This window comes from Sceloporus occidentalis, unplaced genomic scaffold, assembly GCF_023333645.1.
Source record: "Sceloporus occidentalis isolate IW3139 unplaced genomic scaffold, rSceOcc1.0.p SCAF_370, whole genome shotgun sequence".
Classification (NCBI taxonomy): domain Eukaryota; kingdom Metazoa; phylum Chordata; class Lepidosauria; order Squamata; family Phrynosomatidae; genus Sceloporus; species Sceloporus occidentalis.
Genome location: NW_028317350.1, coordinates 252,680 through 278,726, shown reverse-complemented (window position 1 = coordinate 278,726; position 26,047 = coordinate 252,680). Strand labels below are relative to the sequence as shown.

Genomic DNA, 26,047 nt, shown 5'->3' with positions numbered 1-26,047 from the left:
GTCTCGCCTTAGATTTAGGAGCCGTATGTCTATCCCACGCATGTTTACATTCCCTCACTATATTACCCTCTACCACTTCTGCTGGGAAGCTGTTTCACTTATCTACCACCCACTCAGTAAAGTAAAACTTCCTTTACTTGCATCTAATCCTCTGACCCTGTAGTTTTAGATAATGACATCTTTTCCTAGCATTTCTCCAGAGGAATTCACTTGGGGTTCATCTCCCTTTCACTAGGATCTTGATGCACTTCTGGGACATACAGGATACCAAGTCCAAATGACCCTAAGTTGACCTCCCCTATATGGTCCAACGATTCTTGCCACTGATTGGCTGTTTGAAGCCAATCAATGGGAACGGTTGCCACTCAAGTGCACAGGGGTCTGAATAGACCCCCATTGGCAGAGATCTCGGAGCCAGCCCTGGAGCTGAAACGCAGAAAGTAAATCACGGACAGGGAGATGTTTTCGTCCAAATGGAACATAGCTGGGGGCATTCGGCAGAAACCCCTCCTGCAAGGGGAACACCACCAACATTAAAGGCACTTGTCAGCTATCACACGCGTTAAAGTGCATATGATGATTGGAGCGGCTTTTTAAACTTAACCCCCCCCCCAATTATTCCGGTGCAAGGTCTTATCACCATAGCAACCATTCGAATGTTCCAGCTGGTTTCTATGGTGATAAGACCACTTTTTAAAACACTTTTTATACGTAACCCCCGTGCCTGTCTAATGATGAAACTCCAGAACATACAGAAAACCAATATATTTTTTAATTAACCCTTTAAACACTTGGGGGGTGTATTTTTGGTGAAAGAATATCTATAATCTATAAGAAGCCATTTATAATTTTATATATATATATATATACATACACACACATATATATATATATGTACATATACATTTCTATTATATATATTTATACTTTTTATTTTATTTGTAATCATGGCCACAGTGGCCATGACGGGGCCAATCTTTAGAAGTGCCCTAAATAATGTATGTATTAATGTGTGCTTTTGCAGGACGTGGAGGATGTCCCACGGAGACGGCGTTAGCCTATCAGTGCTGTGCATGCACCCTACCTGCTGTGTGAATGGGGCAGATCCAGAGAAAGCCTTGCCCCTTGCACACAGGTGTGTAGGCAGTTACTGATCACCTCCGCTCACACTGCAGCAGTCTATGACCTGCCAGACAGCATTTGCTTACCTGCCTGAATCTGGTGCATGCAGTCTTTCCTGATGACAATGTATCCAGTGGCCCCCAGACCTGTGTTATTGGCCCTCCGGTGAAGCTGAGTCTCTGTTTAGCTGTTTCTTATTGAAGTATCATCATCTTTTTTGCAAGTTGGGGGTCATTTGAGACACGAGGACAGCGGCCCCCTTTTGCATCATGGGCTTAATGCAGGCACTGATGGTCATTGCCATGTTCGCAGCAAGCGGGGAGGCAGCGGACTGTAAGTGCCACTCATTTCATTATATCTACCTGGGAAGGGGTTGGAGGGTTATTTTCTCTTTGTATGTCAAACGATGCAGAGATTATACAGATACAATGTAATGCCATTAATTGGAAGCTCATACGGTTAGCGGTTATGTACAGAATAGATGATTTGGATGCGTTGAAGTGGCTGAGGATCATGAGAATCGAAGTCTGGAGCTGGAATGGATATGTTGTCATTTAATGGCTTGGCATGTTGGAAGAAGCTCATTATCATTCATTACTTAAGTCTTGGAAAAAGTGAAGTACGGAAATAAGGCGATTCAATTTGTAGTGATGGATATTTTTAAATGTTTCTATTCTTGCTGCATATATTGGCATTGCAGGGAACTGACTTCCAGCAGAGGTGTCACAGGCTAATTAAGCAGAGATGTACTCATACTATGCTAGAAAGCGAAGGACGTTTTGAAATCCGCCACAAACTTCTTGAAGAAGGATGGAAGGAACCAGCGGTGTTTGTGGGTCTGATCGGTGGGTCTGATCGGTGGGTCTGATCGGTGGGTCTGATCTGTGGACGAGCTTTGAACTTCTTGTTAAAGCTGCTGTTCCACTTAAACATTAATTGCATTCTAGTGGGTTCAACAAACGTAATCAGATCTGTCATTTTATTCTTTCCTTGGAGGTTTAAAAAAAACCTCACAATTCAAAGAAGCTTTTCCATGCTTGCTTCTGTGTCGCATGATAAGTGATCCCAATAAAAATGATGAATGAGACAAAATTTGACATGATTAAAGAATTATTTCTGGGAAGGCTTTGGTTATTCAGCAGGACTAAGAATGATGTTTCTAATGCAGAATTTAGTTACAAGTGTAAGATTCAGACGAGGAAGTGGAACAGCAGATTTAAATATTACCGGTTACCGTATGAAACGCATCACTCCTTGCTGGCATCGTCAAACACGCTTAGTGACGGGCATGCAGCGTGTACCTGCCGACAGCCGGCTGCATGGCCGAGTATGTCTGTTTAACCCCCTGATTGCCAGAGATGAGCTGGAAAGCTTTGCACTCAAGCCTGGCACCCAAAGGGTCCAAATTATGCCAGGAAACCAGTCTGATGTGAGATAGTCTTCCCCTACACTTTTGCCTGGGTCTGTCGAACCCCACCATCCAGGGGCACCAACCTGCCAAAACGTGTAGAATTAAAATAGAGCCCGCTGGGAAGAAGCGAGTGATGGCTTACTAAATACTTCATTCCATACATCATTCCCAGTACTGTTGAATATCCAAACGCTTCCAGGAAATAATTATTTAATCATTTCAAAATATAACTCCATTCTTCATTTACTTTTTGTTTTTGCTGGGAACACTTGATTGATGCCATGTGGCACAAAAGCAGTCTCTGATAGGCTGTTGACATAGAAACTGAGCCCTGCCGTTAAAACGGAGTATGCCTTTAAGGTCGCTGTGATGGGTTGCGTGTCGCATGGGTTGCCTGTCGTATTGTTTTGTCTCTTCTGCGGGGAATCTCTTTATTTTTCGGTCCCGATGGACACAGGGAATTCCTTGCGCCTGTTTGCATGACTTGATCCAACACTTGATCGCGCATCTTTTGTTAAGGGATTGTTTGGATTTTTCCCATATTTGTAAAAGTTTTTTTTTTTTTTTTTTAATTGCTTTATTTTCCTTAAGGGTTTTCCGAGAAAATTGCCAAGGTTGGCTGGTTCAGGTAGTTTAAAAGGCCTCCAGCTTTACAGTAAGGCATTCAAGGTCCGTTGGCTTTAGAGCCACATATGTTTGGTCGGCTGGCAGCCTGTACAGAGCAGCCTCGTTGTTTAGTAGCCAGAGCTTTGATGTTAGTTGCCATCTGTTAAAAGTGCATCGAGATTCCATTCTGTATCAGACTTTGTATCACATTCATGGAATTCAGGGTGCGATATTATAGAAGTATAAATTGATTAGCCATATGTTTTTTCAGGACTGTTGGTATGTATGAAGGCCTTCCTGGTTTGTAGAGTGTCCTTAGGCACTTGACTTCTTTGGAGGAGGAAAATAAGGAGTCGTTCAGGGAGCCAAGGGATTCAAGCCACCAGAAATTAACCCAACTGGTGGTTCTGAAGGGATACAATGAGACAGGATTATGCTACTGGGATTGGGTAGTAGGTGTTTGCCCGGGGTAAGAGATGGAGTCGTCAGATGGTTTCAACTAGATGTACTCTAAACTAAACCAAGATCTGATATCTACCATGTGGTGGGATGCTGGTCAATGGTTTGGTCACCACAACCAACATCTAGGAAATAATTTAGGTGAAATTTGGTGGTAGATAGCAAAAACACACTTTAATTCCCTTGCGGATGCGGCTTAGTTGCCCCATGGCAGCCCAGGTGTCTCCTGCCAGTGGGCCGCCAAGTTCCTTGGGTTTTTTAACTTTATGGAGCCATCTGGTCCATGCCAGCCTTGGGTACACACATCCATATATTGAATAATAATGTTTTCTGCAGAAAAAACTTACTTCCTATGATGTGTCCTGCGGGCACTTTACCCTTTATTCACTTTACCCCCTCGGATACATTTTTTCCCCAGCCATGTGTATGAATGCACATGTTTAGAAGTGTGGTGACGTGACCTTCTAATGCAGGGAGCCTGTTTACTGTACATACTAAGTAACAATGTGACTGGTAGTAATGAGCGTTCTGAACATTTGTTTCAGGACTCTATTTACCCAAAGCAATTGGTTATCGTTACGCTCAGAGGGTGTAAGGTGCGGGTAGGATGTAGACGAATCAGTATTTGAGGGATTTCCATATAATCAATATTACTGAACATCCTGCCAGAAGGAGCTAATAATCATGGTATGGTTGGAAAGCTATCCAAAGGAGCTTACAGTCTAGTTTCAGAATGACTTTATAAAGTAGTGTTCTAGTTAAGGAGGTTACAACCTGCTGTCAGAATTGAGTCGTGGTGTTCAGGCCAATGATAAAATCCAGGAGCTTACAGGGGACCGATCTCCATGGAGCCTATAGTTTTATACTATAATAGGGGCCCTGACCAAAGGAGCCTACAGCTTACTAAAGGGGAAAAAAAACCCCCCATTGGTCATTACACTTTTCACATTATGCTCAGCGGCACAGGTAAAAGTGCTGCCCTCTGCAGTAAAAGGGATGTATAACTAAACATGTTACCAGACCTGGGAGTTTATTCATCCCACATACTGCAGGGGGCAGCACTTTAAACGGGTCCCGGAAAAAAATGGCCCCAAAGAGCTCCATTACGATTCCATTACTGTTATAGACAAATGGTTTATTTCAAAGGAGCAGAAATGTTAGAACAAGAGGCCATAATGTAAAACTAGAGAAAGGCTTAGATATAATGTAAAGAAAAGTGGTAGGGGGTAATGCAGCGAGGGTAATAAACATGTGTGGGACAGGCATACGGCTCCTGAATCTAAGACGAGACCAACGGCTGATTAAGGTTCTTTCCAGCAGGAAGTATGGGCGGCTAGACGGGGTGAATGGGGCCGATCTGCCGGCAAATTTATGTTCTATGTATAAATGAACTAATGCGTAATTTTCAAGCTTTCTTGCTTCCTCCTCCTCTGAATTCCACTCGGTTTATTGGCGGGGTACACGGCAGGTATAGCCTCACTGTTTACTGTAAACTTGCTTTGGTGGTTTCTGATACTTTGTACTTTAACTGTTTTGGGGATAAATACATTGTTTTTGTACATAAAGTATGTAAACATGACCCGTACGGATTGTAAAAATCCAGGTAATCTGATCTCTGCGGTGTGCCAATGAATGTATAGAAAGTTACATTAACCTGTCGATTTACGCTTGCATGTCGTTATCTAGAAGCCATTACAACGCGGAGGTGGCGGCTAACGCAGTTATCTCAATCATCTCGGCATGTAAATATTCTGATTAAACATTTCAATTCATAAAAGGGTTAAACAAAGTATAGGAAAGAATGATATTGTGAAGGGTAATGTAAGAGAGGGTGGTAGATAATTGGTTCCATGCAGAATTGGTAGAGGTTAATACAGTAAGCGGGATAGGCATATGGCGAGGCCTCGTTCTCCTTATTCGTTTCTCCTTTTGAGATGCGCAGGGTGTAAAGAACAAACTTAAAACAGAGAGAGTGTAGATCACATAAGGTAACCTACACGCTGTGCTATTGGATCGCGTGCCAACGTATAGGTGACGAGCAAATGGGTTTTTAATTTGGCCGCTCTCTCTCTTTTATTTATGACATCACTACATGGCCTCGTATGCAAATGAACAACTGCACTGCATGGCCATGTTGTAAATGAGGGGCAGATCCGTACAGTGTGTGTGTGACGGCCCCCCTCTATGTAAATATAGAGATTGCACAACTTTTTATTTAACAATTTTTATTCTTTTGCAATAAATTCAAGTTTTATATTATATATTTATATGTGTATGTGTATGTGTGTGTGTATGGAATCGGAACAGTTACACACCATTCGCTTGTATGTTACATTTTGTCTCTTTTTATTATGACTACAAAAAATGACTGCAACAGTGTCTTTCTGGGTTTCACAACAAGGTGTGGTACAGCGCAAGTGATTTTGTTTCTTTGTACATCGTCTGAGGATAAAGATACAAATGGAGATTTGGTAATGAAAGTTTTGTGGCTTCATAACGATTTTTCTTTCCCCCCCCTTAGTTTGTGGCAGCATGGACATCCGCAACGATGTTTCACAGTTCCAGAAGCTGGAAAATTGCACCGTTATCCAAGGCAACTTGCAGATTCTGCTCATGTTCAGCACCAAGCCGGAGGATTTCCGAGGCCTCAGCTTCCCCCGCCTGACCATGATCACAGAGTACCTCCTCTTGTTCCGCGTCTACGGCTTGGAAAGTCTACGAGAGCTCTTCCCCAACCTGTCTGTCATCCGGGGCACGGACCTCTTCTTCCATTACTCTCTGGTGATCTACGAGATGCCAAACTTGCGAGACGTGGGTCTTCACAGCCTCACCAACATCCTCCGCGGGGTGGTTCGCATTGAACGCAATCAAGAGCTTTGTCACATCTACACCATTGACTGGGCGCTGCTCTCGGATTCCGTAGAAAGCCATTACATCGTGGGGAACAAGCCGGTAGAAGAATGTGCCGACGTCTGTCCTGGGATTCTGGATATGGAAGAGTCCTGCGTAAAGACGCATATAAACGGTGTCACCGAGCCTCGTTGCTGGACTTCCAGTAACTGCCAGAAAGGTTAGAGAACCTGTGCTATGGCTCTGTTGGTAATTTGTGTTATGCTGTCTTCACGTGGGGTTTATGATGTAGAAGCGTTTAAGTACTTAAAGGGATTTAACAAAGGGGGAAAGTTTTTATGGTGGAGAAGTGTTAGAAGAAGAGGCTATAACCTAAAACTAGGGTCAGAGGTTTAAAAGTGGAACTGCTTTCCAGCAGAAGTGGTACAGGGTAATACAGTGAGGGTATTAAACATGCATGGGATAGACATACGGCTCCTGAATCTAAGACGAGACCGACGACTGATTAAGGTTTGAGTCTGATCTGCCGGTAACCTCTGTTCTAGGCCATTCAGATTGCTAAATATCTGTCCCTCAGGGCCCCTTACAGCTGTTGGAGAGAAAAGGAAATTATGCAAGGAATTCTTTAGCTGTCAATGTATCGCGGCAGCCGGCCCATGTTCCAGGCGCATGTTTACAAGACAGGAGCCATATGCAGGCCTCTGTTTGCAGTAAACAAGCCACATCTCGCTGAAAGTCCAATGGTAAATAGCGATGTCGTGTCAGCCTGCCGCCTCTGCAACGCCAGTCACTCTTTAAGGCTGGCTTGATCGCGGTTTGCGAAAGCCGTTTCATTGACATGACGAAAATGGAAAGAGAAACCTAATTTTTATCTCAATATGGTAACTAGACGGGTTACGGACTTGGCAGAATTCCCAGGCTGTGCTTATAGCAGGAAAGCACATACCTCGTGTAATTTATAGCCATATCCAGACTTGATACAGAGAATTCCAATGGTCAGCATTTTAAAGGGACAGCACTGAGTTGCTCGGTTTAAGAAACGGTAAGAAGAGGAGGCGCGTGACCTGTAGCCAAGAGGTCTACAGTCCATTGTCCCCATCCCACTTTGGGTCTTCACACGGCCCCTACCCAATCCCTGCTACAACTAGTGTTTTATGTGATACTGATACAGATGGAGCAGCCGACCACATAAACTTCAGGTTTCCATGTAATTAATCGCATGTTGTTTTCATGGAGGGCCTGGCTGGTGTCCCTCGCACATCTCATACTTGCTCTGAGTTTACAATAGAAACACTACATTAAAACTTGCGACATCTTCTGTCCGTCCGCCAAATGCACCTTCCCTAAACCTAAGTACCCAGCACGTGTAACGTAGGTGCCCACGAAGCTTACATGGAGTGATGCTAAAAGGACCATCTTAAAGGCTTTTACAGATTTACGTGTCATTTATTTATTTATATTTTTAAATTATGCCAAAAAAAACAAACAAAAAAGACAAAATATATTTAGCATTTTATTTCTATAGTATTTTATTAGCAAACAGTTTTATTTCTAATAAATAATAAATAAATAATAATAAATAATCAGATCGTTTTTGGATATCCCCAGTCGAAACGCTAAACACTTGCATGGTCCCCTTTTTTTTTTTATATGCCTGTTTTTAAGCGGTGTGTGTCTTTAAGGTGTATAGTCGCTCTTCTTTTATCTGCTTCCTTTACTTTTTTTTTTTTTTTTTTTTTAAAGGTGCAAATAAAACTTTGGCTTATATGGTTGGTTTAGACGAGAGGAGCTCATAAGTCAGGGCTTTTCCGGCCTCTGGGCTCTTGCCGGTTTGTAAAACTTGCTACAATGTAGCAGATCTACCACGATACACAACAACGTTTTAATAAATAATACGAAAATATTTTACAGTGGAAGTTGTACAATTGTACAAATTCTTTATTTATTTATTTTAGTGTGATTATTTAACCCTTGATAGTTAAGGACTTGATAAGGATAGGACTCGAGCAGATTTTGTATTTCCAGGGTAATTAAATGATAATATATATTCTTTATGCATTGTTTAGTACAAAACAGCAGTATTTAATTGTGTGTTCTCTGTACTTATAGTAAAGTGTCATTGTATGTTACATACAGTATATGTTATGTTACGTTCTCAGCATATGTGATTTGCTCGTTAACCCTTTTACTCACAGCCAATTCTCCGGTCACAAGTAAATAACCCCCCTTGCCCATGTGACGATTATTTTATTTTAATGTCTCCAAGAAAGGTCTCCAGGCCCTTCTCCTGCCTCATTTCCATGGTATTAGGCACGTAATCATGGTGGTTGCGAGCATTAGTTAGAAGAACGACCTTCAGCCTTCCAACGAGGTAAATTAAAATTTAATCCCAGTCTGAAGAAGATCAGGGAGAGCGGAATTCTGTCTGCACCGTATGGCCGAAGACGGCTGTCAAATCCTTAAACCATGGCCGCCAGCGGCCCCCATGCTCTTAGTTTGAACATTAACAATTAAAGCTATTTTTTTATTTATTTTGTTTTTAATACAAAAATCCCCTCTTTGTTGCGATTTATTTACTAAACTGTGAGAAACATTCCATGGCCTGAAATGCATTCTTATTGCCAACCCCCTGTGAGTTATTTTTTTTGCACCGAGGATCTAGTCGGCCCTGCAAAATGCATAGTGTAATCACCTTGGATCTATGCATTTTGCAGGGCCAGATCACGTGCTGGGGGGGGGTTGTGTATAGATAGCACCAGGAGCATTTCTTGTCAGCTATAATATATTTCTCGATAGCAAGAAAACTGATATTTTCAGAAAAAAATTGAACAAGGTCTGTATATGTTAAGAATATTTTAACTCTACATTAGAACCGGTAAACCCCCCCCCCCCTTACCTCAAATGCAACAAAATAAACAAAGACACCATCAACGGAAAAAAACCAAGATCTCCTCTAATCCTCCTCCATGGATTGGACGGGGAAAGTGATCACAATCGCCCAATCAGATCTGCTCCTTAGCACCGATTGCAAATTAAAAAGTGAAGTAACTGGCATCATTTGTTCATCTTTCATAAAGGTCTTCATGTAATATAGTTTGAATGCTGTGTCATAAAGAAGATATTCCACATGCCATTTTGTTTTAATTTTTTTTCCCCATTTTCCCCCCAGACCTCCCCTTCTCTAGCAGTAACTAATCTAATCTGTATGTGTATTTACCCCCTTTAGCAATTTGCTACTGCACGAGGCACTTCCAATATTGTTTAAATGCAGCTTCCTGTTCAGAACGTGCAAAGGCAATCTTACCCCAATCATACTTTTTATCAGTGTTAATTAATTACCAAATTGAAAATATTTTAGCATCGATGCCCAGCATGGATTGCGTCCGTTTTTCCCCCAAATTACAATGTAATTCACAGTTATTTAGGTTTCATTTCTATGTTTTAACCGTTTTAGAAGATTTGAGACTTGGTACCGTTTTGTGAACTTTTTGTAGCAGTACTGATATAATGTATAACGTTCCGGCACACGTGAAATATGCTTTATCTGATACTCCTGTCCAAAACCCCCCCCCAAAACATGTAGGTCACAGGTCACCCGGATTAGCGTCCTAATCTGCACATTCAGCTCTTAAAACGGGTTTTACAAGAAAGTATGTTTTAAATCACAACAAAACCAGCACCGATGTCCTGCATCACAATTGCCAAACGTGGGGTCTTGACGGCTGGGCGTCTTCAGCCCCGGGACGCCCTTTTACTTGGATTGTTTGGCTTGTAAACACGAGGAGGAACGTCTGTTCCCTTAAGGCTCAGCGCCGTGTCTATGCCACGGCTGCACGGCGGATGACTCGAGTTCCTGGCATCCCGGGTGCCATGACTCCTCGCTCAATGCCCCCCCCCCCTTGCAGCTTGTGATGTTTTCCTGGACACCGAGGAATCTAATGTCCACAACCTCGATGTATCTGAGCGGTTTTGGCGCTTGCTCCTGCGCTTTCGTTTGCTCACCTTGTGTCAATGTTTAAACATCGTTATGCGAGCTCTCGGCTAATTAAAATCCGCTCGCACCTTTAGTTCAAAGCAAAGCGACGTTTACTCCACAGCCGGCGGTCAATTTAGCAGAATGTATAAATTCTATGGTTAAATATCTCTGCGTATTAGTGGACGGCGCCACGATTCATGCTAACACCGTGTGGATAATTTAGCTTGTATTAAGCCAAGGCAGATAAAGAATGTTGGAGATTAGCCGCTAATTCGGAATGAAAAACTCGAGTCCCCATTAAGCCAGAGTTGTTATACCAGTCGATGGCCACGTGGTATTCTCTTCTGTGCCGTAGCTTGAGCGCCAGGAGCTTCAGTTCATATAACATTTTTGGTCTCCAACTCCAGTTCAAATAGTTTGTTTTCCACTACCTCTTCTGCTAAGGTCGCTCTGAACCTCGTGTACCTTATTTCATTACATTCAACAAAAACCTCTTTTCTTTGGAACTTTAAACTGCTCTCGGACACCAATAATTATTATAATAAAATGTCCCGGCTCAGTGGTTCTTCTTCAATGATTTGTGGACTCTGTCTACCGTCTTCTGCAACAAGACGTGGGTGACATTGTGTCTATTAGACATTGAGAACGGAGTTCAGGGGATACAGAAAAATCCTACAGTTCCTAAAATTGACTTAGCCTGTAAGACCACGCCGGCTTCTCCTGCTCCATACGGAAATCTTTCTGGCTTTCATTCTTCTGTGGTTGTTATTACTAGTTTCAATCCAGCGTTTCTGCTTCTCGTTGTTGATTAGGACTGTGTCCTAATCGTCCCTCTTATAACCCATGTATTGTCTCTTGGCTAAAAACCTCATGCTTTCTCCACATATTCCAGCAAAAATAAAATTGGGTAAAGTTGTTTCCAACTTCCAAAGTTGTTTCCTCATTCTTTAATGGTTTTTATTTAATGATTTTTGTAGTTTGTGACTGCCCAACGAATATCGCCTGCACCAGAAACGGTGGATGTTGTCATCGTGAGTGCCTAGGAGGTTGCAGCAGACAGGGAGACAACCGTGCATGCGTGGCCTGTCTAAACTTTTACTTCAACGGTCAGTGCTTGCCCTCCTGTCCGCCCGAAACCTACGAGTACGCAGGGTGGCGCTGCGTTACCACCGAGTACTGCGCCAGCCTGCGCAAGGTGTCCGAGAACGCTCGGGAGTCTTCCAAGTTTGTGATCTACAAGAACCGCTGTCAATCAGAGTGTCCGTCAGGATACACCAGGAATGAAAGCAGGTAGGTGGTTGTTAATAGTCTTGTTAACGTGGCTCTCAATAGGTTTATCAAAGTACACGGGGAGATCCGCCATACATCTGGCTTTTGTATAAGATTGTAGTGAAATTCTAATTAGAATCTCTTTGCGTTCCAAGCTCGGCGTGAAGTTTTGCTTTTTAACGTGTTTTAAGGAATAAACTTTGGGACGGGCTCCATTTTTTCTTTAGTAAATTCACTTTTGTCTTCCAGCATCGTTTGCCATAAGTGTGAGGGATTGTGTCCGAAGGTGTGCAAGGTTGGGATAAAGCCCATTGACTCCATACAGACAGCGAAGGAGCTCACCGGATGTACTTACATCGAAGGCAGTTTAATCCTCAACATTCGCAAAGGCAGTGAGTATTCACATGAATTATGTCTGCATATGAGTAGTCAGATTGGGAGTCTTCATATTTTAGCATTGGGTGGGCTAGTTTGGTCAAACTGTCAAGACTACCCAGGGGTCTGTTCTTCCATTTGAAGAAGAGATGTCTGAGGTCCCATAACTTTACATCTCTTCCTATGTGGCCCAATTAAAGGTATGAACATCAATTAAAGGCTATATTTTCTCTTGGGTTAACATGGATATGTACCCCCCCCCCCCTTTTAATTGATGAATTACTCTGTTTGTTTCTAGTAAACATAGATGCTGAGCTGCAGGAAAGCCTTGGATTAATAGAGACCATCACCGGCTTCCTGAAAATCAAGCACTCCTTCGCTCTCGTGTCTTTGTCGTTTTTTAAAAACCTGAAGCTTATACGGGGAGATTCCATGGTGGATGGGTAAGTCCAGTCCTCACTGTATACAGGGTGCAACAAACAATACGAAGGAGGGCGGACATTTTATAACCTCTCTGTGTCCTGTCCATCCTCTACCTTGGAAGGGTTTTGATAGATTCCACGTTGGGGGTAAACTATGGCCGTATGTTCCACTATTCCTCGCATTCTATGTTCAATAATTTGAGAGACCATTGGCTGGTCAGCATAATTTGTTCGAATTAGGAGCCCAAAACATGGAGAGTAATGCGGGAGCCATCTTTGTTATAAAATTATGTTGGAACAGATAGTTAACTATTTGCCAGAAAGACCAAAGCCAAAGCTATATACCCCCCAAAAATGAAATGATTCCCTTTTTAGTGTGTAGATGGGCTCCAGAATTCTTGTGCCTACGGATACCTGAGCAGTTCATTCTGCCCTGGATAAAGATAAAAAGGCCAGGTATTCTTGAAGTCCAGAGGGTTCCTTCGATGTTCTTTACAATGTTCTTAATGTGTCTGCTCAGGAACTACACATTGTATGTGTTGGACAATCAGAACCTTCAGCAGCTGTGGGAGCCAAGTCGAGAGAACCTATCCATTCCCGTCGGAAAACTCTACTTCGCTTTCAACCCCAAGCTCTGTCTCTCTGAGATCAACCACATAGAAGAAATAACCGGCACGAAAGGGCGACAGAACAAAGCTGATATCAACCCTCGTACCAACGGAGACCGGGCTTCCTGTGAGTCAGTTGTTGCATTTTCTTTTTATTTCTTGCAGGCCTCCGACCTTCAATAGTTGGTAGTATTTCCTCTAAGGGTTCATTAAAGGTTTCTATAGCAGAGTAGGCATTATCGTATATTATCGTATATGTGAGTGAAAGCGATAGTAGCTGTGATTAGTTTGTGTCTAAGGAAAGGGTTATTATGCAAAGCTTGCAAAACCACATTTACGATTGATGATGTCCTTTACTTTACTGTATAAAAGAAAAGTTTAGTAGACACATTGGACTTTTTTTTTTATATCATAATATCTCTAGAAAGTTTTGTTTAGGGAAATTAGAATTGGTTTGTGTATGGTTAAACCCATAACTTATCTTGGAGATGGGTTCCCCAAAATGGTGTAACTTGAATGAAAGAGAGAGAGAGAGAGAGAGAGAGAGGGGGAAAAAAAGGGAAAAGAGAGGAAAAAAAGAAGGAATCAAGTTGAGGACTTCCTGTGAAATGCAGATGGTGAAGCCAAACACAACAGAATTTGCCCATTAAAAAAAGATTTGCAGTTTAAGAACAATATATAATAGAATTTCGATTAGGTTTGTGTGACTCGGTTCCTGTTTGCATGAAATTTGAAGGCAAAGGCAAAACTTTTTTTTTTAATATCGCTGTTAATGACCCTCTGCATTTCGGTTGCAGGTAAAACCCATACCCTCCATTTTGTTAGCAACACCACGGAATCTGATCGCATTGTTCTGAGATGGGAGCGATATCAGCCTCCAGATTATAGGGACCTGCTGAGCTTCATTGTTTACTACAAAGAATCGTAAGTCCTTCTCAGATGTTTCAGGAGAGGACACAGAAGAAACTGGCACTTCTATTGTCATAGGGTACTGGGGCATGCTAGGGGGCTAGCCCAGCCAGATGTTCCAATAACATCAGTATTATAGCTACCCTAGAGAGCCAGCAACAAGTTACCCCTTATCTACCACACTACTCTCCACCCTGATCCCCGTGATTCAAGAAGAAGTTCTTTGTAGGACTTGATTTGATTTAGTATATCCTCTAACCCCAGCTCTATATGTGCCTCAAAATAGGTAGGCACATTTTAGAATCAGCAGATAACTTATATAACCTTACTTTCATTAAGAATCTGTGTTTTGTTCTAAGTTCTAAGCTCCATGTGGGCTTTGCGTTTTTGATAGGCCGTTTCAGAACATCACCGAGTACCTGGGGCAAGATGCCTGCGGGGCCAACAGCTGGAACGTGCTAGATGTGGAGCTGCCTTTGAACAAAGATCAAGAGCCGAGCGTTTCCCTGACAAACCTGAAACCTTGGACGCAATATGCAATATACGTCCGCGCCATCACGTTGACTACGGCCGAAGATGGACAGAATTATGGAGCCCAGAGCGATGTGGTTTACATTCGAACTAAGCCAGCAGGTAAGACGCACAATCTTTGTTGCGCATCAAATGAGTAGTAGTGAGTTAGCGTTTAGAACTCCAGGGAACCTTCAGATGCATGTATTCTGGAACATTAATAACCCAAAACTCACAGATTGTAATCCACAACACATTGGCTTAATCTTTGCGGACACAGGACCTAGACAGCCAGACAGTAAGCAGATGTAGATTAACCAATCCAACGCTCACAACTTAATTTTGATTGTGTTTAATATTTCCAAACAAACGTGTATCATGATCATGAAAGTTAGGGGCAGAATACAAACGTTGGGGTTCTAGAAACAGTCTACAGATAAAATGGGGGCAACCTTAATCCCCCCGTATTGTAGTAGAGGACTGCTTCATGTACTAATTTGACTTTTTCTCATTGCCATTTAGTTTTATTTTGTATATGCATGTAGATCCAGATGGACAGGGTGGTAGGATTTTTCTTGGATCAATTAATTAAAAGTTAATTAAAAAAAAGTCAGTTAATTAAACGGAAAAAAAATTGCTACCTTGGAATAAAAATGGAACGTTGAGGCTTATTTGAGCTACTTTGTATCTTAGAATTCTTGTCGTATTTGCAAGACGGTACTAGATAGGAAGTCTTGGTGTGACAGATGTTTAAATGAACTCACTTGGTCTCCTATTCTTTGTCGTAGCACCTACTGTCCCCCAGGATGTCATTGTAATGTCAAATTCCTCATCGCAGCTAATTGTCCGCTGGAAGCCACCAACTCAACGCAACGGAAACATCACCTATTACCTAGTTTTGTGGCAACAGATGATGGAAGATCAGGAGCTGTACATTAACGATTACTGCACCAAAGGTCGGCCACGAACCTAGCTCCGTCTAATGCACAGAACAGTTAGAAAGAAAGAAAGAAAGAAAGAAAAAAAAAAAAGCTTTGGTTTTGTGTATATGGAAAAATTGTTAGTGAGCGTGAGTGGGTGTTAAATTATGGTGCTACAGTGAGTGGGTAAATGCTAGCGTGTGGTGTTAGAATGAGTATGTATGTAAGTGTATAGCGTGTGTCTTACTGTATGATTTCAGAGTGAGTGTGTGCCTCTGCAAGTTGTGTATATGTGTGTGTGAGTGTATGGTGTGTGATGTGTGTGGGTCTTAGAGCTAGGTTTGTGTGGGGACTAGGAGCCTGGCAGGGGGCACGCTCTGGTTCTAGTGTAGCATCTTATAGCCTTAAACTCGCATAGATATTCGTTCTCCGCACCTGAACCTGTGCGTGGCTGATACATGTGCGCTTTAAACGAAGCTGAGAACGTGTGCATCAGGCCAAAGAAACCCAGTGACCTCTGTGACGGCAAACCCTTTGTGTTGACAAAATAGAAGCCGGGGCTAAAATGGAAACAGATGCCGTAGGAAGTTTATGTATCTGAGAATCCTGATGATTAATGGTGTGTTACTTACATACAGTATGTAGCAAAATTAACCTCCGAGCTGCACGGCTCGCACTCGGTTACATAGCAATCTTAGTGGAATGATTAAAGTAGTTCAACAGAATTCAACAGAATATTTACCGTATATACCCACATTACAGAGAACCACCCTTGGCTGCAGTGATTTAAAGATGACCTGCGACCGTCACAACTTTATCCATAACTGAATCAGACTAGCCTGTGGTTTTTATTTGTTAATAAGTGTAAGTGTTTTGGAGATACTTAGTTTATCCCGGAGAAGATGAGCTGCCAGAACCAATTAGCAACAATCGGGAAACTGAACAGGAGAGAGATAACTTAATTGGGGGGAAATAATCCTACAGAACCTGAGAACAGGAAGTTAAAATTGCTGCTCCCACGGTATACCCTAAAGTGGACTGCTTTATCTGTCCCACATTAACAAAACAGGTTTTTGTGACTGGGGACAACATCTGGGTCCATTTCAGGAGCTTCTGGTTCATGTCTCGTGTGACTGACTACAAAAACCGCCTGATTGGCATCAAATATATCTAAAAGGGACAGAGTAACCATCCTCCTGCACCGTGAAAGCATTTTCTGAAGTTTTTACTCTTACCCATCTCTCCTTCTCAGGTCTGAAGCTACCCACCAGTACTGCCGACACCAGGTTCGACAATGATGACAACAGCAATCAAGATGCAAACCAGGACTTTGAAGATAAATGCTGCCCATGCCAAAAAAATGGGGGTCAGCTTCTGGAAGGGGAAGAGGGGTCCTTCCAAAAGAAGTTTGAAAACTTTTTGCGGAACACAATCTTCATCCCAAGGTAAGTGATGCTTTGTGACCCATCCTCAAAGATCTTTACCCCAAGACTGGTTGACTACCAATTAGCGTCTGCCTGTCCTCGGGTGGGTGAAAAGTTGGACTCCAGGTGACTCAGACACAGCTGGAAACTCAAAAACTGAGCCGGCCTGATGACTTTAGTGGTCAACAAGGGGCTTGCGACTTCTTCCTCCTTATTCCTGATCCCGACCAAGAAATCACCCATGATAATAGGGATGAGCACTGTAACATCCGAGGAGAAACACTTACACATGATGTCGCCATGACTCGCCTTATATTCTGTGTGATGTCCTCCAGGAAATTCTAAGTTGGCACAAAGTGGCAATGTCCCCTAGCTGTGTGGTCACTGTAATGTTTTGCATTTGTTTGTTTATAGGCCTCCTTGGAAAGTGACATTAATCAACAAGAGGTGAGATAGTGTGTAGAAAAGTTAACCCCTTCAGTGGTGGATGAGCCAATCCATGCTCTGCTTACCCCCCACTACAGAAATGGTTAACTTGGCTTTGTGCACCCCCTGGTGGGGATGTCAGTATGCCGCTTTGCTAGTCTGTTGGCTTTATTGCTCTGCTGGTGGTTTATTGAGTGGAATAGCGTTCTGTAAATGTTTTATAAACACATTTCTCACCTCTCAAAGAATCGGGGGTTAAACTACAAAGTTCACAAACTCCTGTGAAACATGGATATTGAGGATTGTCGTCTAGCCCCAAAATAATAAACCTTCTGGTGTTTATGATTTCCTAATCTTCCCAACTGTAACTACTATCCTTTGTGCACCAAATGTTTGCAGAAACATCTTATCGCCCTGAAAAGCTAACTCCAGTGAGCGTCTCCTACAGGAAGGGTTGTGTCATCTCAGACATTTGAGTACTTAACACTATTCAAGGCCAGCTCAGCCATTTCTGCAGGAGATGTTCACGATGGATGATCCTTCGTAATTCACACTCCTTGTTTAGTGAATACACCCCTGGACCTCACATGTGGATGTTCAGACATCCCTTGCAGCCTTGCATTAGGGGCACACATAGAACCTCCTCTGTTTCCAGATTTCTCTTAAGATTTTAGGGCAGTCGCTGTGGTTTTAAAAAAAACAAAAACCAGAAACTAAAAGCTGAACAGCCAATCAAGAAGCTGGAAGCGAGGACATTAGGTTCTAAGCAAAAAAAAATGCATATTTTTTATTAGAGAAAATGCTTCAACTGTTCTACATTTGAAGGTTCACTTCCAAAGCCAAACTCATTTAAAATGACATTATTTGGAAATTTTGTAATTTTTTTGTATAACTCCTGTATTTTGTTGCCGCCACCATGTATTCGACCACCATCAGAACGTACCCTGCATCGCTTTGCACAAGCTTAATTCTGATCACGCGGAATGCTTTATGAACATTCTGCGCGGCCGTATTCCTCGCAGACTAAGTTTCTGATAAATGCTGCCTCCCTGCATGGCCTGTGATTAATACGCACCATACAGAGCTATTCTGACCTCTTAGAATTCCCAGGCATGGTTAGTAAACACAACTCCATCGAGATTTGTTTGTCCTTCTCATTTTTCATGAATATTCTTTATAAAGACCCGATCAAGTTGAAACATCTATATGTCTTGATAATAGCAAGAAAATATATAATAGATAGGTGGAACACTGAAGTTTTTGGTTTGTGGACTTGAGGGGGGCTATCTCTGCATGCTAGTGCAGTCACATGCCCGTATGATTTTTACCATTGTTTGGGGTTCTGCCCCTTTGTTAATGTGAGTTATAGGATGTCAGAGGAGCTCTGTGTGGTCATCCAGCGACCCTTTAATTGGATCGCCATGTTCTCCCATAAGGTTCACAGCATTACCCACTAACCGGTGTTGTTACAATCACAGATCTCCCAAGAGGAGAAGAGATGTATCCGGGTTGACTAGTGATGTTCTTGGAAACATCACGATACCAGAAGGGACTGTTGGCCACACCATCAACAATACGCTGGGAGACATGAAGCCGTACAAGGACAAAATCTTCCGGGACCGGATGGTAATATCCAGCCTGAAGCACTTCACCGAATACCGCATCGACATTCATGCTTGTAACCACGCTGCCGATGTCGTTGGGTGCAGCGCAGCCACCTTCGTCTATGCCAGAACAATGCCAGATCGTACGTGGATTCTATACTATTCCATATTGTTCCTATTGGTCATTGTCAATCTCTTACTAGATTTTTAGTTTGTGTATGATAAGGAAGGGAAAGACTTGGTAAGACCTTAAAATTCTTAATATTCTTGACCTCAATTGGACAAATAGACAAGCAACCCCCAAATATATATATATTACATACATACATACATACATACATACATACATATAACACAAGGAAAGAAATTATGTCATAAGTAAAAGGAGTCCATTTTAATGTTAATATGAAAGACAACTAAATTATTGATCCATGATTTGTCTTTTTTTCGTCTTATTTATCTAATCTAATCCATCTAACAGCACAAGCAGATAACATCGCTGGTAACATCACCTGGAAACCTATTGGGAAAAACGCCATCTTGATGAATTGGGAAGAGCCTCCAAAACCCAACGGCCTGATACTTAAATACGAGATAAAGTATAAAAGAGACAATGAGGTAACAAGAGCTACCTAAACCCCCAGCCATGGCATCCTGTTTCTAGGAATGATGACCCACGGATCAAACTAACCAGATTTTCTTTTGCCAGGAGGGACCTTCAACTGTGGTCTGTGTCTCCCGCCAACGATTCCAAAAATACAAGGGCGCCCATCTCACTTTGCTGCAACCTGGAAATTATTCCGCTCGAATCAGAGCCACATCCTTATCTGGAAATGGATCTTGGACTCCGACTGTTTTTTTCGTCCCTGGGCCAGGTGGGTGCGATCTGTATGTGTGCGTTGCTCTTCACATTACTGCTCTCCAAGAACCAAGATGAAAGCTTTCAGTAATTTGTATCTTTAGCTCAATTCAAACTCCTTTGCACGAACCAACTTGGAAAACTTTTCTGGGTCCTTTCTAACCTGGGATTCTGACGACTTAAGTTCAGCTTGCATTGAGAGCTTGTTTACTCAACTTACCCCGGGACTTGGGTCCCCGACGGAAACAAAAATAGGACTCGCGTCAAAAAGTCGCACAGCTGCTCTGCGTTCTTTGTCTCTAGTGCCTATAAGTTTTACTATATTGAGTTACTTAGTCAACAATCTATTGAAACAAGTAAAAAATATTTTAAAAACGTGTTGACTATCCTGTCCTTTTGTTTTCCGATGCAGAGGAGCAATCAGAGGACCTCTATCTGCTTCTCAAAGTGATGCCCATAATCTTGCTTCTGATTATTGCCTTACTGGCCGTGTTCATCTTCTTCTACAACAAGAAAGGGTAAGTTAACTTTTTTTACAACAGTTGGGCGATGGGGCAGAGGGGCAGTCGGGGGAAAAACAATGACAAGGGTCTCCAGTGCTGCATGCTGATGTATTCTTGTTAGTCCATTTGTTTTAATGACCTTACCCTAATGAAGATGCATTTCCCAGCTGAAATGTTTGAATAACTTTATATTCTTCTGAAATTTTAAGCCGAGCCTTTTGTATTTTTGTAGCACTTATGGGACTTTTTTCAGGCTGATCCAGACACTTTCCATCTTCCTTTTTTTTTTTCTGGTTTTTTTACCCCCTTCTCCACCAACAGTGCAAATGTGTATATTATATTATATAATGAAAACCCCAATATTTTCCCTGGTTTGCCCTCGGCTCTCCTGTACAGATATTCTCATCTGTAACATATTTTCCGTGTAAATATTAACCTTGATAAACTAGGCAAGTATTCCCAGGCGACCTTCTCATACACGTGGCTGAGTAATGCTTCTGCGGTGACTTTGTATAACTTCTTGCAAACCGTGTGACAAAAGTGTCTACGTGACAGTACGGGATCCGTCTTCACTTAGACTGCTAAACCGACCATTATTTAGAAATGAAAATAAACAAAGTCGTGTTTATTTTTGGATCGGATTTTTCGTTTTCTGCAAATACAAGTGAACATGTAGCGAAAAGCAATCCGTTTGCCCAGAGCAGACTGGTACGGCCTGGCCGTGGCCGGAGTCGGAGCTCCGTCCCCTTTTGGATAAACAGATCGTGGACCTGTTTGTACGACATCCTAGGCAGAGTGAGATTAGGAGAAACGCTATGGGGCAGAGTTTACATATTTTTCTTAATAACTGTTACAATTTCCAATGATACATATATATGTGTGTGTGTATGTATATATATATATGTGTATATATATATAAATTTCCCACTGACACAGTCTTGGTTGTTAATGTGTATTCTCTTGTTCTTTATAGAAACAGCGATGGATACCCCAGTGGAACACTATATGCCTCTGTTAACCCGGAATATTTAAGTGCTACAGACAGTGAGTACGATGTTTTGGTTTCTTTAGTTTTTCGTTACCGATATGCCAGTTCCTTTCCAGCTCATGTGGGCTCGGCGGTCTCCCTCCCAGGGAAGTTGTGATTTAAACTCACTGATTTACCTATACATTATACAGGGCCGACCAAGCTGCCTTTGCCGGAGAAGCTCACTGGGGTTGGCCTTTCATAATCTAAAGTACTATTAGGAAGTTGAGGTGTTTCCTACCTCCCAAACATATAGATCAGGTAATTCGTGCAAAAAAAATGATCGTTTTCTAAAATAAAAATCATTCCCCCCCTCCCTGCACCCTGGGAAATAAAACAAACAAAAAAAAAGATTTATTGTTCCTTTTTAAAGTTACAGTTTAACTTATACGTAATGACCCATTGCTGTTTATACTTTTGGAATAAAAAAATGTAAACATACATTTTATGAAACATAAAATTGCAGTTTAATGGATGACTTTTTACAAGAAGCAACTGAGCAAAGGAGCATTTTATAAAATAAAAAGGGAGGAAGCAGACTTAGAGACCCGGGTTTCTGAACTTATTCTGGTGAAGCTTAAAAACTCTACTTTCATGCCATGACTTCTGAAAAAAGGACCGTGTTTTTGTTGCATCTTATAATGGGCATAACCAGGCGGGATATAACGAAGGCCTTTCTTTGTGGTTTGTAGTGTACGTGGCAGATGAATGGGAATTCCCCAGAGAGAAGATCAGTATTATCAAAGAGCTTGGCCAGGGGTCTTTTGGAATGGTCTACGAGGGGGTGGCCAAGGACATTGTGAATAATGAACCCGTGACCAAAGTGGCTCTGAAGACTGTGAATGAGCTGGCTAGCATGAGAGAACGGATAGAGTTCCTCAGTGAAGCCTCGGTGATGAAAGCCTTTCTGTGTCATCATGTGGTAAGTAACGGCGTCCTGTGGGTGTAATATCTGTATTATTTTCTTAATTGCTGTAGGTGAGGGATCTCTTGTTGAATTTTTATTACATGTCTGGTCATCGTTAGCCTGCTGTAGCATCTACTGTGCATGGTAAGAGACAGACGGAAGAGATAAGTTGGCCAGACAGAACACCGTGAAGAGTATTTTACCTTAACTTCAATGGAGAGACCTGGTTTCTGTCCATAGGCCAAGTCAAGGGTCATGGGTTTATACTCTGCTGCTGACAATGCAATACATGTTTCCTTGACAGGTACGCCTGTTGGGTGTTGTGTCCCAAGGACAGCCGGCTATAGTGATCATGGAGTTGATGACCAGGGGGGACCTGAAGAGCTACCTACGTTCTTTGAGATCAGAAGACGAGGTACTGTCTATCTTGTGCGTTATCTAAAACATTTATGTTTGAGCCTGGCCAAAAGATTTCCAATGCCTCCCAAAAGCCATACAGGAAAGTATGTGTGTATGAAAAGTACTTGGTAAATGTCAAGGTACAAATAATTTATTAGACTACATTTTCTTTAATGGTGTAATATAAAAACACTGTTTGGGGATAGGTCCAGATTCCACCCAAAAGATTTGTATTAAAACTTTCTCTCTCCTGTTCCACAGAATAGCCACAGAGGATCTCAGCCATCCCTGAAGCAGATGATACAGATGGCAGGAGAGATAGCGGACGGCATGGCCTATCTCAATGCCAAAAAATTTGTGCATAGGGATTTGGCTGCCCGTAACTGCATGGTGTCCGAGGACCTCACCGTAAAAATTGGAGGTAAGTTCCTGCCACGGGGCCAAATGAGTTATTTGATGAGCTGTATACTTTTATATATTCCAGGGTCGTGAGCTACAATTAATCTGTATTTACATTCTAAATTAAGACAATGTTACTCAGTCAGTCAGCTTCTATTGACATTATATATGACATTAAAACACATTGCTTTACACAAAATAATCACAATTAATTATGGCCTTACCTAGTGAAGGCTTCTGATTTCGTTGGTACGTTCTCTATGTAGAGATCCTTTTTTTACTGTTTGCGCATGCCTTTGAAAGATGATTATGAATGGTCTTGCTGAAAGGTCCAGATGTGCAAAGGCTCTTCCCGGTCTTGGTGACCTGTAATTCCAACAATTACAAAGTATTAATAAACCGTGTCATGTCCTGGGCACTTGCGCTTCTTTATGTATGTTCGGAAAACACAAATTGCTACCGCCTTTAACTCAGTCTTATGATGCCACCAGAATACATTCTTTACTCTTAATGCCACAGTAATAAAATCATTATTATTACCTCAGGAGAACTTTAATTCTCCTGTTCTGCCATGTACATACATACATACATACATGCTATATGTGGCTTTCTCTCTCACATCTCCCTTTCTCCCCGCAGTTTAAACCAGCTACAATAGCTAATTACTATAAATGCTTTATACAGTTTTTTTTGTTGCCCTCCCCTTAGATTTTGGAATGACTCGAGATATTTATGAGACTGACTATTACCGTAAAGGGGGCAAGTCGCTTCTCCCGGTGCGATGGATGTCTCCAGAGTCCTTAAAAGATGGAATCTTTACTCCACATTCTGACGTCTGGTATGTACCTCCTTCTTGCAATATTTGAGGACATTTAGTGAACCTGATGGTGGACAAAACTGCATGTAGTCAGAAGAGATACAATTTCATATTGAAAGGTTAGAGAGGCAAGAATGTGGAAAAGTAAGACCGTTCTATGCTCTAGAGTCCAAGTTGACGTAACTCAACAGCACTCGATAAAACCAGACTCTTACGATAACTTGTTTATTTGCTGAAAGCCAAGGTGATGTCAAGTTTGAAATATCGAGTCTGACATTGAGCTGTCGTACTCTACCGCTCGGATCTACAGCAGTCTGGTTGCTCATCTGTTTGATATTCTGAGAATTTGGCAGGATTTGGATCAGCCCACTTCCTCCAGAATATGGTCCGATCTGTGCATTTATTTTTAACTTGACAGCCAAGTCAACTCAATGTTTCTAAACCGCAGACTCACCGTGCTTACCACTGCAACTCAACACTGGATAAATGAAATGAAAAATGGTCAACTTGGTATTTGAGTTGATCTCAGCAATGTTGGTTGACTGCCAAAACAATTTAACTTTGTCTGTTATCAAATGGTGCTTCCATTTATACATTAAGTGGCAATATGGCACCTGTAATCTTTTCAGAGAACAAGGGGCAGTGTTAAAACCAAACTGGTGGGGCCCGGAACCAAGTAGTTCTGCTTCTACGTGGACTTTTTTGGGCATCTCTGGCAGCATTTCTATGTTTCTCAGAGTATCATGTTAGAGAGAGAGACAAACAGACAATTTAGATGTTTGAAATTGGTTAAATCACTTGCGATCCTGGTCTGTTCGCACCACCGTTGAGGTCTGGAATTCTAATCCCCCGCCGCCATGAGATATTACACCATTCATGCCCAGCCAAGTTACAAAGAACAATTCCAATTTTCAATTTTTTGTTTTTCCACACTTACATAATGTATGAAATAATATATGTAATTACATAACATTTTTTACCTTGAATCAAAACTGCTTGAAATATTCCGGATTGTATCTCAATAATGATAATAATAATACGTTACTAATGGCCGCCACTTTCCTCTTCAGCTTTTCTGTATTTGTTACTTTTTGGGAAATCCAAAAATGTACTTTGAGATAAAACCTGTGTACAAAAAAATAGTTTTCCTTATAGTTCATAAAAATGTTATTAAACGATCCCCTTTTTCTGTCCCTAAGAACCAATCATCTTCTGACAAAAAGAGAGGGAAAATCATACAGATCCTCAGAACAGGAAGTAAAGGTGGCTGCTCTCATACCGTATTTCATCTATAAACAACCGCCACATAGGTTTAGTTAGGATATTGAACTAAAAAAATGTAATGATTAGGGAAAACAATTCAGTTTCATTTTCCGTAACAAGCAAATGTCTTGGTTGTGGTTAGTTTAAGTATTGGCTTACTCTCCTCTACCTGTGTAGGTCGTTTGGCGTCGTTTTGTGGGAAATCGCCACTTTGGCAGAGCAGCCTTACCAAGGTTTGGCCAACGAGCAAGTCCTTCACTTCGTGATAGACAACGGGACCTTGGAAAAACCGGAGAACTGTCCCGACAGACTGTAAGTATTCCAGGCGCCATTCCCCAAAGACAAAATACTAATGGCGCCAACCGACAAAACATTGAATGCTCTGTTTTTAGGTTTTTTCCTTAGAAACTGGTCTTTATACACGACCCCTGATGGTTCCTCTGCTATGGTTAGTTGTAAGATGTTATATTTAGCATTGCAGCCAAAGGCTGGTTGAGATATACCCCAAGATGACAGCAGGCCTATTGCTGTGAAGGCTCTGGTCTTGTGTATGATTGGTGAAAGTACCTGCGTCCCGTTAGATGAATCGGTAATAATGTTTATCTTTTACTTACAATACGGTATTTGATTGTCTTTCACCAGGCATGAGCTGATGACCTGGTGCTGGCAGAAGAATCCCAAGCATCGTCCGTCCTTCATCCATATCCTAGAGAGTATTAAAGACGACCTAAACTCCACTTTCAAGAAAGTGTCCTTTTACTACAGCCAGGACCACAAATACAGGGAGTCTTCTGAGGCTTCTGACACGGAGGTTGACCAGTCCCAGAAACTTCTCCTGGATCAGTCTCCTTCTCCTCCTTTCAACAACTTTTCTCCCTTGAGCAAACTGCAGAAAGACCCACCTTTGAATGGCATAGCAGTCAAAAGAGATTCAGTAAAAAACAAGAACTGTTATCATATGAATGGGAATGCTAAGCACTGA

General features: G+C 41.9%; 1 protein-coding gene across 1 annotated transcript; it reads left to right on the top strand.

Annotated features, from left to right (window-relative positions):
* Positions 1-1,391: 1,391 nt before the first annotated feature.
* Positions 1,392-26,047, top strand: LOC149273522 (insulin receptor-related protein-like). The gene is made up of 22 exons (XM_089506208.1): positions 1,392-1,455; positions 6,120-6,668; positions 11,402-11,714; positions 11,943-12,085; positions 12,367-12,511; positions 13,011-13,225; positions 13,896-14,022; positions 14,402-14,640; positions 15,306-15,473; positions 16,690-16,882; positions 17,276-17,307; positions 18,756-19,034; positions 19,373-19,509; positions 19,601-19,766; positions 20,163-20,268; positions 21,227-21,297; positions 21,973-22,202; positions 22,492-22,602; positions 22,848-23,007; positions 23,694-23,823; positions 25,243-25,377; positions 25,708-26,047. Exons 1-22 carry the CDS (start codon positions 1,392-1,394, stop codon positions 26,045-26,047), a joined length of 4,053 nt encoding a protein of 1,350 aa, XP_089362334.1.

Bases quoted from the DNA above. Each gene is read 5' to 3' on its own strand.
- LOC149273522 (XM_089506208.1), top strand. From the start codon at position 1,392: ATGGGCTTAATGCAGGCACTGATGGTCATTGCCATGTTCGCAGCAAGC. The intron at 6,669-11,401 runs GTTAGAGAACCT...TGATTTTTGTAG, and splicing joins TTCCAGTAACTGCCAGAAAG to TTTGTGACTGCCCAACGAAT. The intron at 23,824-25,242 runs GTATGTACCTCC...CTACCTGTGTAG, and splicing joins ACTCCACATTCTGACGTCTG to GTCGTTTGGCGTCGTTTTGT.